This window comes from Staurois parvus, unplaced genomic scaffold (assembly GCF_062004578.1).
Source record: "Staurois parvus isolate SC_StPar_1 unplaced genomic scaffold, SC_StPar_1.0 ptg000879l, whole genome shotgun sequence".
Classification (NCBI taxonomy): Eukaryota; Metazoa; Chordata; class Amphibia; order Anura; family Ranidae; genus Staurois; species Staurois parvus.
Genome location: NW_028318675.1, coordinates 2,264,700 through 2,281,037, shown reverse-complemented (window position 1 = coordinate 2,281,037; position 16,338 = coordinate 2,264,700). Strand labels below are relative to the sequence as shown.

The 16,338-nt window shown below is 44.0% G+C and overlaps 1 protein-coding gene across 1 annotated transcript in view; it reads left to right on the top strand.

The window, feature by feature from the left end:
* Window positions 1–1,073: 1,073 nt before the first annotated feature.
* Window positions 1,074–16,338, top strand: part of LOC149443046 (uncharacterized) — a 110,605-nt gene continuing 95,340 nt past the window's right edge. The window contains exons 1-6 of the mRNA XM_089655976.1: window positions 1,074–1,103; window positions 3,653–4,618; window positions 8,650–8,839; window positions 9,405–9,641; window positions 10,441–11,166; window positions 12,244–12,449. Coding sequence (XP_089512102.1) covers window positions 1,074–1,103; window positions 3,653–4,618; window positions 8,650–8,839; window positions 9,405–9,641; window positions 10,441–11,166; window positions 12,244–12,449 — 2,355 coding nt within the window. The remainder of the gene's footprint in view (window positions 1,104–3,652; window positions 4,619–8,649; window positions 8,840–9,404; window positions 9,642–10,440; window positions 11,167–12,243; window positions 12,450–16,338) is intronic.

The window sequence follows — 16,338 nt, the reverse complement described above, 5'->3', positions numbered from 1 at the left end:
CCTGCGCGAGTCCCATCAGAGGAGTGGACACTCAGGAACAGCTGATGCGTTTCGAAGGGCAAACCTTCATCATCAGAGCTTCTGTTCCCTGAGTGTCCACTCCTCTGATAGGACTCCTGCAGGCTGCTTTTATCCTTAGTCCCTTTGAGGACTTACAGTGGGGCAAAAAAGTATTTAGTCACCACCAATTGTGCAAGTTCTCCCACTTACAAAGATGAGAGAGGCCTGTAATTGGCATCATAGGGAGACCTCAACTATGAGAGACAAAATGAGAAAACAAATCCAGACAATCACATTGGCTGATCTGGAAAGAATTTATTTGCAATTTATGGTGGAAAATAAGTATTTGTCACCTACAAACAAGCAAGATTTCTGGCTCTCACAGACCTGTACCTTCTTGTTTAAGAGGCTCCTCTGTCCTGCACTCATTACCTGTATCAATGGCACCTGTTTGAACTTGTTATCAGTATAAAACAGCAATCACGGAGGTTGCCGGGGGCACGCAGGAGAGCGCGATCAGGGAGGACGTCATATGATGCCCACCCAGAACTGTCCAGTCGCAGTGTACCCATCATTCGGCTATCTGCGGTCAGCAAGTCGTTAATACGCATGCAGCATTTTGCCTATATAAAGCCCTATGTCACGTCATGGCGTCAATGGTATCTTCCTCTGATGAAGTGCGTGCACATGTAACTCGTAAGGAGGAGCCAGGACGTCATGACGCTACGCCGCCGGAGCCACGTGGAGGCCCGGCGGCCATCTGTGACTCTGGAGGGTTAGTTCATCTCTGCAATAAATATTATATTTGAATTACTACACTATGGGCACCCTTCCCTGACTCCTTTTGAGGAGTATTTATTTGCAGAGCCCACTTGTGTGATCCAGTTGCCTTCCCATCCTTATCCAGAGAAGGAAGTTATCCTGTAAGTAGGCAGCCTCTCCTACCTATCCCTTAAAGGGACCTCTGGTTACCTGGATCCATGTAATCTGTTACTGGGCATTGCTGACCACAACCCTGAGGGAGGACCATCTAAGCCCTGACCACACCTTTATCTGATGAGGACACCCTGAATATGATACTGCGTATAACTATTACAAATCTGGTGAGTGCGTAATGCTGCCATATTTCTCAGAGCACCACCACAAATTATAACCAGTCACCTGGCACCTTATAGTCACATAGACTGTCATTTATATTGAACTTTTATTATCAGTTTGTTGTCTAATAACTCCTTTTCATGTGATTTATACACAGCATGTTTGTTACAATGAATGTTTTATTATATCTTTCAGAGTGGAATCCTCGGGGATGATAATATTGATGTTAAAGAAGAGTATAAAGAGGAGGATGAGGAGTATGGAGTGATGGAGGAGTTTTCAGAAGGACACAAGGATATGATGGAGCCACCTAATACCAGGAACCCACCAGAGAGATGTCCCCGTCCTCTGTATTCCCGGGATTCCACACAGGAAGATCACACCATCCCTCACTATTACAAGGTTGGTGGGATGGAGAATCTAGAACATGGACTCATGAAGACAATGTGTGGATGTTTATGTGACCTTACATTTTACAGATGATATTTTCTCTCATTTCCTTGATTTAGAGTGGAGATCCAATCGATATAGAATTTGAGGTGAAAGCAGAAGAAGAAGAGGCGTATGTGAGGGATGATCAGCAGTCTATGGAGGAGGATGGAATAACGGGGACATTTATAGAGGAGGACACTCCTACAGAGATCAGCACAGGTGGGTCATGAACACTAAATCCATTCCTCCACCCATACTGCTCACTGATTGGTCCAGAGTAGGGCGGGGACTGGGTGATATCAGCCTGTAATCCCCTGGTCACTTTCCTGAGCTGTGTTCCCCGTCCTGTATTCCTGGATTTCTCTCGGATAATCTTCCTTCTCTGTGCTGCAGACACAATTTATGTATCTAGACTGGATTTATGGAGGTTCTGGGGTTCAGCTGGCAGCAAAATGATGATTTTTACCATAGACGTTACTAGACCTAGGCACCTGGGACATGTGATTTGGGTCTTCTGCCCCATTTCCGGGTCTAGTAAGATCTCTGACCACACAATTCTCCAAGGGTTCCTTGCTCTGTTATTTCCTGGCTGTGCCGGGTGGAGGGATATGTCTGTATAGTCTCAGCCCCAAGTCACTGAGTGCAGTCTCAGGAGATGGGAGGCAGCGGTGTGGGATCTCTGCAACTTGTCTACAGTAAACATTTAATGTTCCTCTGATTACTGAATACCAATATTATGAGTCCTGACCCTTACACTGTATAATTTATATTGTACATTACATACTCCTGACCCCTGCACTATATACTCTATGTTGTACATTACATACTCCTGACCCCTGCACTATATACTCTATGTTGTACATTACATACTCCTGACCCCTGCACTATATACTCTATGTTGTACATTCCATACTCCTGACCCCCGCACTATATACTCCATGTTGTACATTACATCCTCCTGACCCCTGCACTATATACTCTATGTTGTACATTCCATACTCCTGACCCCCGCACTATATACTCCATGTTGTACATTACATACTCCTGACCCCTGCACTATATACTCTGTGTTGTACATTACATACTCCTGACCCCTGCCCTATATACTCTATGTTGTACATTCCATAGTCCTGACCCCTGCACTATATACTCTGTTGTACATTACATACTCCTGATCCCTGCACTATATACTCTATGTTGTACATTACATACTCCTGACCCCTGCACTATATACTCTATGTTGTACATTACATACCCCTGACCCCTGCACTATATACTCTGTGTTGTACATTACATAGTCCTGACTTCTGCTCTCCCCCCTCCCCCCACTGCTATATATACACATAATACGGATCCTCTTTTGTTGCACCCATTTCCTCCCAGCTGGACATTTTATATCGGATGATGTGATTGGAGCACAGACTTTTACATGGTGATAATAATGTGATAACATCCTCCAACTTTGGACCCTTAAACAGAAAGTGATAATGAGGGAGGAGTCAATACCACAATGATGGTGGTCTTCAGGATCAGTCCAGTCTTCATCTTGGTTGTTCTCCCCCCATCCTCACTCTCTGACCTCTGGTGGGGCTCAGCCCCGCTGTTCTTCATGACTAAATCATGGACTAAATAAGGAAGTGCAGTACGTCTTGTGTTGGGAAGATGGCGATGAGTGATAGAGGGGGTGGGGACCCTCGTCCTATAATCCCCTCATCACTGTCCCTCCTATAAAAGACAGTTCTGGTTGTTTCCTCACTCTCTGACTAAGGTCCATGAATAAAGAAATGACCTGGTAGGAGATCAGAGGAGCCATTTCCTAGTTCCCTTGAGGGTGGAATTGTAAGCTCCTCAGAGACCAAGCTGCCTGATGTGGGCGGTGTCCTGGTTTGGGGGAACCAATCAGCTCCTGTCTAGTAATCCTCTTTGTCTTTGTATTTTAGTCCATGGCCGGGAGATGAGGAAAACCTCCGAGGATTGTCTCACTTTGTCTCCAGACTGGAAAGTAGAAGATGAGGACATCACACAGTATAGTCCAGGAGAAAACCCGGCTCCCTCCAATGTCCATCCGGCACCACCCAGTGTAGATGGACCATCGGATTCCTCGTATCCTGAGGAACCTCAGACTGTGCGGGACCGGGCCGGCCTTCCAACAGGGAAGCGCTTCTCCTGTACTGAGTGTGGGAAATGTTTCAACTTTAAATCCAATCTTAGTAGGCATAAAAGATCTCACACGGGGGAGAAGCCATATTCCTGTCCTGAGTGTGGGAAATGTTTTTCAGATAAGTACAGTCTGCGCACACATCAGAGATCTCACATGGGGGAAAAGCCATGTTCCTGTCCTGAGTGTGGGAAATGTTTTTCAGATAAGTCCAGTCTGCACACACATCAGAGATCTCACACGGGGGAAAAGCCGTTTTCCTGTCCTGAGTGTAGGAAATGTTTTTCACAGAAGTCTAATCTTCATAGTCATCAGAGATCTCACACGGGGGAGAAGCCGTATTCCTGCTCTGAGTGTGGGAAATGTTTTTCACAGAAGTCCGATCTTTACAGACATCAGAGATCTCACACGGGGGAGAAGCCATATTCCTGTCCTGAGTGTGGGAAATGTTTTTCAGTGAAATCCAGTCTTTCCAAACATCAGAGATCTCACACGGGGGAAAAGCCGTATTCCTGTCCTGAGTGCCGGAAATGTTTTTCAGATAAGTCTAGTCTGCACACACATCAGAGATCTGTCATGGGGGAACAGCCGTATTCCTGTCCTGAGTGTGGGAAATGTTTTTCACAAAAGTCCCATCTTTTCAGACATCAGAGATCTCACACGGGGAAGAAGCCGTATTCCTGCCCTGAGTGTGGGAAATGTTTTTCACAGAAGTCCCATCTTTTCAGACATCAGAGATCTCACACAGGGGAGAAGCCATATTCCTGTCCTGAGTGTGGGAAATGTTTTTCACAGAAGTCCAGTCTTTCCAAACATCAGAGATCTCACACGGGGGAGAAGCCATATTCCTGTCCTGAGTGTTGGAAATGTTTTTCACAGAATTCTCATCTTTCCAAACATCAGAAATCTCACATGGGGGAGAAGCCACTTTCCTGTCCTGAGTGAGGGAAATGTTCCTCACTGAAGTCCTGTCTTCCTGTACATAAGGGGTCCCACACAACCCTGGAGGTGTATTAGTGCCCTGAGTGCGGGAAATGTCTTCTAGATGAACGTTGCTGGACATCCCAGCTCTCGTGTGGGGAAGAAGCACACCCTGATATACACCTCAGATATACTCCATGGCTGATCTTCATCATGGAAGAAACAGTTCATGAGGAGATCAGAGGTTCCCAAAGACATGGATGAAGTGTGGGACCGGGTTGGCAATTGATAGCAGGAGAAGAATAAAAATAGTCCTTCCCTAGAAAATAAAAAAAGAGTCCTTCCCTAGAGCACTGGGCTGACTTCTCATTGGGGTGCAGCCTATATACTAGAGATGATTTGCACCTATATGGAAGGGGGTCTGCTGTGCTGGGGGAGGGGTTTATTGGAAGACTGGAGGAGTATATAAACTAGGATGGAGGGGGGAGGGAGAATTCAATTATAACGGGGTAGACAGATCAGACAGGTCAGTACTTATTGGGGGGTGGAATGGGGAAAGATGGGGGAGGGCTATGACAGATGATAAGAAGGTTCCCATGTTACAACCAGTGGAATTGGTACCATTTGTATGAAAATAAAAAATACACAAAATCCATGTGAACAAGGTGTCAGAGAATGGACAAGGTGTCAGTGAATGGAGAAGGTGTTGGTGAATTAACAAGGTGTCGGTGAATGAACAAGGTGTCGGTGAATGAACAAAGTGTTGGTGAATTAACAAGGTGTCGGTGAATGAACAAGGTGTCAGTGAGTGAACAAGGTGTCGGTGAATGAACAAGGTGTCAGTGAGTGAACAAGGTGTCAGTGAATGGACAAGGTGTTGGTGAACAGAAAAGGCGTCAGTGAACAGACAAGGCGTCGGTGAATGGACGAGGCGTCAGTGAACGAACAAGGTGTCAGTGAATGGAAGTGTTTGTTCCCCAATGCCAGAAGTGTGCCCAGCACAATCGGTGAGTTGGAAGGTTTGGTGCATTTGATGTAAATCCTAGTTTTCTACATAAAGACTAATTCTTCTGGTATAACTTTAATATACAAGTAGATGAAGATTTTTAGAATAACAACTTTTCATATTAGTTTTTTTCTCCCCAGTTTAATAGGTTAATCATTCATATTTGGACAGCTTTTCTGTTACTTCGGAAGGAGAAAAATAATCATTACCTTAATAATAACAATGTAAATAGATTTATTCATCTGAAACATTCCAGCATTTGTGATTTCCATCCATGTTTGGTCACTAATTTGGCTAAACAAAATATATACAGTTGCGTTCACAATAATAGCAGTGTGATGAAAAAAGTGACTAAAGCTGCAAATCCTTCTAATCCTTTTATTTCCATCCACACAAATGCATTGGGAACACGACACATTCTATTCCAAATCACAACATGAAGAAAAATACATCAAATTTGTGTTGTTCCTCTAAAAAAATGGAAGAAAAGTGAATATTAGACTGTTCAAAAAAATGGCCGTGTTTGTATTCTTCTTTACAAACTCCAACATTCACTATATAAACTGAGAAATGTTTGAAGATTTTGCTTTCCTTTGAATGACTTCATGAATATTTGGTTGTAGTCGCACTGTTTCTGAGAACTGCTGCACATCTGTGTTGCATGGAGTCCCCCAACTTCTGGCCCCTGTGATCAGGTATTCCAGCCCAGGATGATTGGACCACATTCCACAGTTCTTCTCTATTTCTTGGTTTGGCCTCAGAAACGGCATTTTTGATGTCACCCCACAAGTTTTCTATTGGATGAAGATCCGGGGATTGGGCTGGCCACTCCATAACGTCCATCTTGTTGGTCTGGAACCAAGATGTTGCATGTTTACTGGTGTGTTTGGGGTCGTTGTCTTGTTGGAACACCCATTTCAAGGGCATTTCCTCTTCAGCATAAGGCAGCATGACCTTGTGATGGATTTGGTAAAATGCCTATTTCGTTTCCTACTGAATATATATATATATATACGCTATTTCTATAAGTTTTATAAATATTTACTTTTATACTTTAATACATATGTTGTGTGAATATTTTCTGCCTGCTGGGCTTTGTGGTACTATAAGAAATCCTTGCTTAAGAAATGTCTGCTCACACACACAGACCCCCTCCCACCGTGTGATTTGGAAGACAAAAGAATGTTTTCCTATAAGATAAGACTGAAGAAGATCACACCTATACCATGACGGAGATTGTTTTCGTGTGGAAATGACCAATCAAAGACTAATATAATGCTTATGCTGTTGTCACATGACTCTTGCATAATTCTGCATATATAAGCTCACTTTCTCATTATAATAAACTAGAAGTGTTCATAGACTGAACTTGTGTGTCAGCGTGAGTCTCTTCCAGTGTGCGCACATTCCAAAGCTAGCGTCATAAATTAGGACAGGAACAGATAAGCACTGGACATATTTAGTCCTCTACTAAATCAATATGAAGGATGGGACATTCTGGGTAGTCTGTCTCTCTCTGACAAGAAGGACGGGACATTCTGGGTAGTCTGTCTCTCTCTGATATGAAGGACGGGACATTCTGGGTAGTCTGTCTCTCTCTGATATGAAGCACGGGACATTCTGGGTAGTCTGTCTCTCTCTGACATGAAGGACGGGACATTCTGGGTAGTCTGTCTCTCTCTCTGATATGAAGGAGGGGACATTCTGGGTAGTCTGTCTCTCTCTCTCTGATATGAAGGAGGGGACATTCTGGGTAGTCTGTCTCTCTTGGTCTCTGATATGAAGGACGGGACACTCTGGGTAGTCTGTCTCTCACTCTGATATGTAGGACGGGACATTCTGTGTAGTCTGCCTCTCTCTGATATGAAGGACGGGACATTCTGGGTAGTCTGTCTCTGTCTGATATGAAGGACAGGACATTCTGGGTAGTCTGTCTCTCTGATATGATGGACAGGACATTCTGGGTAGTCTGTCTCTCTCTGATATGAAGGATGGGACATTCTAGGTAGTTTGTCTCTCTCTGATATGAAGGGTGGGACATTCTGGGTAGTCTGTCTCTCACTCTGATATGTAGGACGGGACATTCTGCGTAGTCTGCCTCTCTCTGATATGAAGGACGGGACATTCTGGGTAGTCTGTCTCTCTCTCTGATATGAAGGGTGTGACATTCTGCGTAGTCTGCCTCTCTCTGATATGAAGGACGGGACATTCTGGGTAGTCTGTCTCTCTGATATGATGGACAGGACATTCTGGGTAGTCTGTCTCTCTCTGATATGAAGGATGGGACATTCTAGGTAGTTTGTCTCTCTCTGATATGAAGGGTGGGACATTCTGGGTAGTCTGTCTCTGTCTGATATGAAGGACAGGACATTCCGGGTAGTCTGTCTCTCTCTGATATGAAGGATGGGACATTCTGGGTAGTCTGTCTCTGTCTCTGATATGAAGGGTGGTACATTCTGGGTAGTCTTTCTCTCTCTGATAGGAAGGACGGGATATTCTGGGTAGTCTGTCTCTGTCTCTGATATGAAGGACGGGACATTCTGGGTAGTCTGTCTCTCTCTGATATGAAGGACGGGACATTCTGGGTAGTCTGTCTCTGTCTCTGATATGAAGGATCGCTTCTCGGCCTTTTGGCTAAGATCAAGTGCAGTTTTGGCTCCTTGTTTCTTGGCCAGAAGGTGCCTGGGGTACCCGAAGGTCGGCCTTGGGGGGAGCGTCCCTTTTTGGAGGCCCCCCCCTTGCTGCTATTGGCCTAAGGCTTAGTCCCCAGGCAACGAGTTGCGATCGCCCCCACCAGTCTCCCTAGGGTGACTGGTGGTGGGTTGGCGGTAGGCGGACTGCAGGTATGGCGTCAGGTGCTCCGGATGCACCTAATACCTTGAGGCTGGTGGTGGCCGAGCCTAGAAGACGGAATGTCGGTTTGTACTTCATTCAGAAGGAATTGATTGAAGACTGTCTAGGTATGGCGAGAGAATCTATCTTTTGCGTGCAATGTTTCCCCAGTACTGGCTTGTATGATGTTACATTCTGGAAGAGGGAAGATTTGCAGACAGTGTTGCTACGGATGGGCGAGAAGGAAGGTGAGGACATACTGGAAGGTATCACGGTCATGAGCAGTGAGACAAAGGTACGGGTGCCAATAACTGTTCATATGTTTATCCCCTTTGTGAGAGATGAGGAGATTCGGGCTTTCCTCATGCGTTACTGCGTGTCTGTGTCAGCAGGTGTGAAACAGACTAATGTGCTGGGCACATTTAATGGGCATCGGAAGTTCTGGGTGATCTTTAAGCCTGACTTGGGGGGTGCAGGAGGCGTGTGCCACCCCCTCAGACCTTCTCCATTGGCAGTAATAGGGGATACTTATGGTATCCAGGGCAACCCCGATTCTGCAGGCAGTGCTTTGCCTTCGGTCATACCAAGGACCAGTGCGAGGCCGGGCTGGTGTGTCGCAATTGCTTTAAACAGGGACACAGGACATCCGATTGTACGGAGAGAAGGAAATGCCACTTATGTGGCAGTTGTGACCACTTGGCAAGGCAGTGTCCCAAGGTGCCAAAAACCACAGCGGAGGTGGTTGAGGTAGAGGGCAGAAGAACTGAGCCGGAGACACTGTCTTATGCGGATGTGACAAAGGGGGCGGCCCCTGGACAAAATCAAACCATCCTAGAGGGGACCGAAAGGCTGCCTGAGGAAGAGGTGGGGCGAACTGATGTTTGCCTACCTACGGAGGGTGAGCCAGGTCCCCGCCTGTGGAGGCCAGAGGCTTAGAGGGGGCTTCTCCTGGGATAGAGGAGGATGTCCCTGAGAGCTTGATGGCGGAGGGGGAAGTGTTGAAGGATGTGGAGGAGATGGATGAGGAGGAGGTCGCCAAGATGGAGGTGGAGCAACTCTCCTTAAAAAGGAAAATGGAGGCCGCGGGGCCTGTCGCTCCTTCTCAGGAGATTGAGGAATTTCCAGATAGCCCGGCCTCAGGGGTGTCAGAGATGGCGACTGAGTCCGACTCATCGCAGGCCTACGCTAGCACTGGTCAGGTAGCCTGTTTGCAGGAGGTAATGGGGTATGGGAAGACGGAGCCTAAGGAGAAGGTCAAAAAAACAGAGGCTGAGAGATTAGACATGCCCGGTGTTAGGTTGGAGGAGGGGCCCAGGACTCGAAGCGCAAAAGCCAGAGGGAAAGCAAGCAAGAGATGACAAGAAGTATGATCCTTTCCACACATAAGACATGCAACTACGGCTATCCTCTTTGAACGTGAGAAGCATCGGATCGGTACACAGGAGAGCGGCAATTTTTTAAATTTTTGCCAGGTACCATACAGATATCCTTTGCGTGCAGGACTGCAACATGCAAGAGGAGCCGTCGGTTGCAAAATGGAACTATGGGGAAGCTATATGGTCCTTGGATCAAAAAAAATCTAGTGGTGTTGGGATTTTGTTTAAAAATTCAAAAATAAAAATTCTAAGGGAGGTGGAGGTGGGAAGGTGTTTAATAGTTTTCTGTGAATATGGGGGGGTTATGTTTAAAATTTTTTGTGTTTATGCACCTACTGATGGGAAAGGGAGGGTGGAGTTATTCTGTAAAATGAAGTTGTTTTTGGGAGGGAGGGACCCGACTATAATTTTGGGGGATTTTAATTGTATATTGCATGCGGGTGATAGGTGTGGGGGTGGAAGTGGTGGCGGTGTAGATAAATCGGGGAAGGATTTAGGGGATATTCTAAAAATTTTTGGATTAAGGGATGTAGGTGAGGGAGGGGGGTGTAAATATTTTTCGGATAGGGGGAAATTACAATCGAGGATTGACTTTTGCTTTCTGTCTAAAAATTTAGGAGTGGGGTCCTATGCGATTCAGAGGGAGGCCTTCACGGACCATGGCCGGATTGAATGTGTTGTAAGTATGAAGTCAGAGGTAATGTATGGAAAGGGAGTATGGAAATTGAATGTAGAGTTATTGGAGGATGAAAGGATTCAGAATGAATATGTGGTGTTGTTTGAAAAACTGAAAAGAAGGAGGAATGATTTTAAGAATGTGGTGGAATGGTGGGAATGGGTGAAGGTGAGGACGAAAGTATTTTTCATAAAAAAAGGGTGTGAGAAAGCAAAGAAAGAAAGAGAGACGTATGAATGGTGGCAAAAAAGATTGAGGTATTTGGAAGAATTGAGAGAGTGGGGAGAGAATGTAGGGACTGAATTGGTGGAAGCAAGGGAGAAATTGAGGATGTTTTTGGAGCGGAGGGGAAGAGAGATTGTGTCACGAGCAAGAATGGTGTTGAAAGAGAAGGATGAGAAGTGTACAAGTTTTTTCTTTAAGAAGGTGTATGGTGGGAAAGTGGAGATGTCTGGAGTGTTGGATGAGAATGGGTGTGAGGTGAAAGAAAATGAGAAGATGAGTGGAGAGGTTTGGAAGTTTTATAAGAATCTGTTTACTGAGAAGAAGAGGGATGAAAGAATTGAAAGTGAAGTACTGAATGAGGTGAAGGGATGTTTGGAGGTGGAAGATAAGGAATGGTTAGTTGAGGATGTAAGGAAGGAGGAGGTGGAAGAGTGCATGAAAGGTATGAAGAAAGGGAAGACGCCTGGGAGTGATGGACTGCCTGTTGAATTTTATAGTATGTTTTGGAAAGTGATTGGAGAGTGTGTGTATGAGGTGATTGAGAGAGTTTTGGTGGAAGGAAGGATGGCGAGATCGATGGCAGAAAGTGTGATTGTATTATTATATAAGAAGGGGGATAAAAAAGACCTAAAAAACTGGAGACCGATATCATTGTTGAATGTCGATTATAAGATTGTGGCAAAAATGTTGGCGAATAGGATACGTATGGTGGTGGAGAAGTTGGTTGGGGAAGAACAGGTGTGTGCGGTGCCAGAAAGGTCGATTGGTGAGAGCTTGGTAAGTTTGCGAGATGTGTTGTGGTTATGTAAGGAAAGGAAGCAAGAGGTGGCTGTGTTAGCAGTAGATTTTGAAAAGGCGTATGATAGAGTTTTGCATGAATTTATGTTTAAGGTTTTGGAGAAAATGGGGATGTCTGAAAGATTGATAGAATGGGTGAAGTCATTATATAGAGGGATGGTGAGCAAGGTTTTGGTGAATGGATGTTTGACAGAGGAGATAGGTATTGAATCTGGTGTAAGGCAGGGCTGCCCATTGTCGCCCGTGCTGTTTGTCTGTGTGATAGAGCCGTTAATAAGGATGTTGGTTAAAGATAAATGTGTGAGAGGGGTGGAGGTGCCTGGAAGTAGTGGGAAGAGTTTGAAGGTGATTGGATATATGGATGATGTGATGGTGGTGTGTAGAAATGTAGAAAGTTTAAAGAGGGTGAGATTGTTGATAGGGATTTTTTGTATGGCAAGTGGTTTCAGTGTGAATATGGAGAAAAGTGAGTGTAAGTTGTTTGGTGAATGGAGGGAGCGTGAACAATGTGGATGGAAGTTATGTGAAGGGGGGGTAAGGGTGTTGGGTGTTAAGTTTGATGGAGATTTGTATGGGAGAGAGAGTTGGCAAGATGTGTTGGTGAGAATGAAGAAAAAAATAAATTTTTGGTCTATCAGGACTCTAACGTTGGAAGGGAAGGTGTTGATTGTGAGATCGGTTGTGATGCCTATGCTATTGTTCTTGTATTATGTGTTTCCAGCCCCGGATAGAGTGTTGAAGCGAGTGATAAGAATGTGTTATGTGTTTCCAGCCCCGGATCGAGTGTTGAAGCGAGTGATAAGAATGTGTTATGTGTTTTTTTGGTCGTCAAAGATGGAGAAATTGCGGAGAGTGAAAGTGATGAAGAGTGTGATGAATGGTGGAAAAGGAATGATAAATATTGAGAGATTTCTGGTGATAAAGTATGTAAGTATGTGTGTAAGGTTGAGTGGGAAAGAGAATTTGGCAGGATGTATGGTAAGGTATGCTGGGGGGGAGTGTTAAGAAGATGTAAGTTGTGGGAGGTGGATCTGAGGAAGCCAGTATGTTTCAATGCGCCGTGGTTTTATGTGAGGATTGAGAGGTGTGTAAGAAGGTATGAATTACAAGAGGTAACGCGTGGAAAGTGGTGTGAGAGTAGAAAAGTGATGAAAGTGTTGGATGAGAGGGAAGAATTGGAAGGGATTAGTGGGTTGAATGTGGTGCAGAGTGAAAAGGTATGGAAGAAGGTAGCATGTAAATGGTTGGATAATAGACAGAAAGATATTGCATGGATGAGTGTGCATGGATGTTTACCCACAAGAGAGTTTCAGAGGAGAAGAAGATTGGTTGACAGTGAAGTATGTCCGAGAGAGGGGTGTGGAAGGATTGAAAGGGTGGTGCATGTTTTTTGGGAATGTAGTTTTGCTAGGAAAGTATGGAAGAAAATGGAAAAAATGGTGGAAGGGCTGACTGGGGTGGTAAGAGTGACATATGAAATGGTTTTGTATGGGTTGAGTAATGTAGGGGGGAGGAGGAAAGAGTGTTGTGGATAATTGTGAATTGTGTGAAAGAATGCTTGTGGGATGTGCGTAATATTTTGGTTTTCAGACAAGAAAGAGTGGACGTGAAAAATTGTGCGGCCATGGTCCGTGGAAGGATCTATAACTACGCATATTTCGATTTTAAAAAACGAGGAGAAACGGAAGCAAAAGTCATCTGGAAAACTCAAGAGTGGAAGAACTGGTGTACATAGGATGCTTTTCTGAAGTGTTTTTGTACAGTTGTTTTTCTTGGTTCTTGTATATAATTATTTTTGATTTTGTGTGGGGGTTCTGTTGGATATGGAGGGAGGAAGGGAGGAGGGAGGGAAGTTATGTAAGAAATGGGGGTGGGTTTTTGGATTTTTGAATTTTGGTTTTGTATGGTTAGGCTTGGTGGGTGGAATTGCATATGTAATAAGGGGGAGGATGGTATAGGAGGGATTATGTAAATGTATTTTTTCTGGGTTACTTATGGGTTGTTGGTATATGGTTATGTTGTATTATAAGTAAGGGAGAGGGAGGGGGGAGGAGGGGGGGGGAATAGGGAATGTGATGATGTGATATATGGTGATGGGTTTTTGATTGTTGTGGGTGGTTTTTGTATGTAATAAAGGGGAGGGTTTTTTGAGGGAGGGGATATGTAAATGATGTAACATGTTTTGTATCTGATGTGAAGATTGCCTTTTGTTTACTATGTATTATGATATTTTCGTTTGATATATACAGTGGGGATGGAAAGTTTGGACACCCCAGCTAAAAATGTGTATTAATGTGCATAAAGAAGCCAAGGAAAGATGGAAAAATCTCCAAAAGGCATCAAATTACAGATTAGACATTCTTATAATATGTCAACAAAAGTTAGATTTTATTTCCATCATTTACACTTTCAAAATAACAGAAAACAAAAAAATGGCGTCTGCAAAAGTTTGGGCACCCTGCAGACTTAATATCTTGTACTGCCCCCTTTGGCAAGTATCACAGCTTGTAAACGCTTTTTGTAGCCAGCCAAGAGTCTTTCAATTCTTGTTTGAGGTATCTTTGCCCATTCTTCCTTACAAAAGTCTTCCAGTTCTTTGAGATTTCTGGGCTGTCTGTCACGCACGGCTCTTTTAAGGTCTATCCATAGATTTTCAATGATGTTGAGGTCAGGAGATTGTGAAGGCCATGGCAAAACCTTCAGTTTACGCCTCTTGATGTAATCCCCCGTGGATTTCGAGGTGTGTTTAGGATCATTATCCATTTGTAGAAGCCATCCTCTCTTTAACTTCAGCTTTTTCACAGATGGCATCAAGTTACCATCCAAAATTTGCTGAAATTTTATTGAATCCATTTTTCCTTCTATTCGTGAGATGTTCCCTGTGCCACTGACTGCAACACAACCCCAAAGCATGATTGATCCAACCCCATGCTTAACAGTTGGACAGAGGTTCTTTTCATTAACTTCTGTGCCCCTTCTTCTCCGAACGTACCTTTGCTCATTCCGGCCAAAAAGTTCAATTTTAACCTCATCGGTCCACAGAACTTGTTTCCAAAATGCATCAGGCTTGTCTATATGTTCATTTGCAGAGTTCAAATGATGATTTTTGTGGTGAGGACGTAGAAGAGGTTTTCTTCTGATGACTCTTCCATGAAGACCATATTTGTACAAGTATCCCTTTATAGTGGAATAGTGTACCACAACTCCAGTGTCTGCCAGATCTTTCTGGAGGGATCGTGCAGTCAAACGTGGGTTTTGAATTGTTTTTCTTACAATCCTGCGAGCTGTTCTGTCTGATATTTTTCTTGGTCTTCCAGATCTTGCTTTAACTTCCACTGTTCCTGATGACTGCCATTTCTTAATTACATTCCGAACAGAGGATATTGACATCTGAAAACGCTTTGCTATCTTCTTATAGCCTTCTCCAGCTTTGTGAGCGTCAACTATTTTCAGTTTCAGTTTTCTAGACAACTGCTTAGAAGAACCCATGGTGTTGATTGTTGGGGCAAGGTCAGATGAGTCTGGGCATTTAAAACCTTTGAGATTGACATCAACTGGTCTTCCCAGACGATGATTGAGAACAATCCATGACACTGGCAGGTCTCAGCTTGGCAAAGGGGGCAGTGCATGCTATAAATTCTGCAGGGTGCCCAAACTTTTGCAGACGCCATTTTTTTGTTTTCTGTTATTTTGAAAGTGTAAATGATGGAAATAAAATCTAACTTTTGTTGACATATTATAAGAATGTCTAATCTGTAATTTGATGCCTTTTGAAGATTTTTCCATCTTTCCTTGGCTTCTTTATGCACATTAATACAATTTTTTAGCTGGGGTGCCCAAACTTTCGATCCCCACTGTAATTTGGAATTTATGTTTTTATGTTTTTACTTGCAAATTTTAAATAAAAGAATTAAAAAAAAAAGACTTTTCTATCTGTAGTAAAATATATTTTTTAAACAGTTGATTGCATGAGAGTTAGGTTTATTGTTTCTTACATTTTTTAGTTGTTTTTGATCTTCCCTGGTATCTCTGTAAGGTAGATACAATGCTGGAATGGTTATTAGGGGACATTTCTCTTGGCTGCAGTTCCTCTGAACTCCACAAGATGGTGATCTCATTTCTACTACCCAGACAGGACTTCTCTATGGAATACAGACAGGAAGTGATGTCAGGAACAGACAGGAAGTGATCTGGATTTAAAGATAAGAAGTTCCATGCGGTCTGAAGGAGATCGGAGAGGTTGCTGGACGTGGCAGTAGAGGAGGTAATTATTATTATACAGGATTTATGGCACCAACAGTTTGCTCAGCGCTTTACAATATAACGGGAGACAATACAGCAACAATACAGATCAATACAAGAGGGATAGGAGGGTCTGATCCTGGGAGCTTACAATCTAAAAGGGAGGGGCTAGTGGTACAAAAGGTAGTAACTGTGAGGAATGGACTGGTAGGAGGAGTAGAAGATTCCAGTATTAGCTGAGGGCAGGATAGGCTTCCCTGAAGAGAGAGGTTTTCAGAGATCACCTAAAAGTGAACAGAGTAGGCGATAGTCTGATAAATTGGGGTAGAGAGTTCCAGAGGATGGGGGAAGCTCTGGAGGAGTCCTGGAGACAAGCATGGGAGGAGGAGACAAGGGAGCTAGATAGTAGGAGGTCTTGCGAGGGGCGGAGAGGATGGTTTGGGTGATATTTAGAGACAAGATCGGTGATGTAATTTGGGGCAGAGTTATAAATAGCTTTATACGTTATTGTTAGTGTTTTGAATTTTATCCGTTGGGCAATGGGAAGCCAGTGGAGGGATTGGCAGAGAGGGGT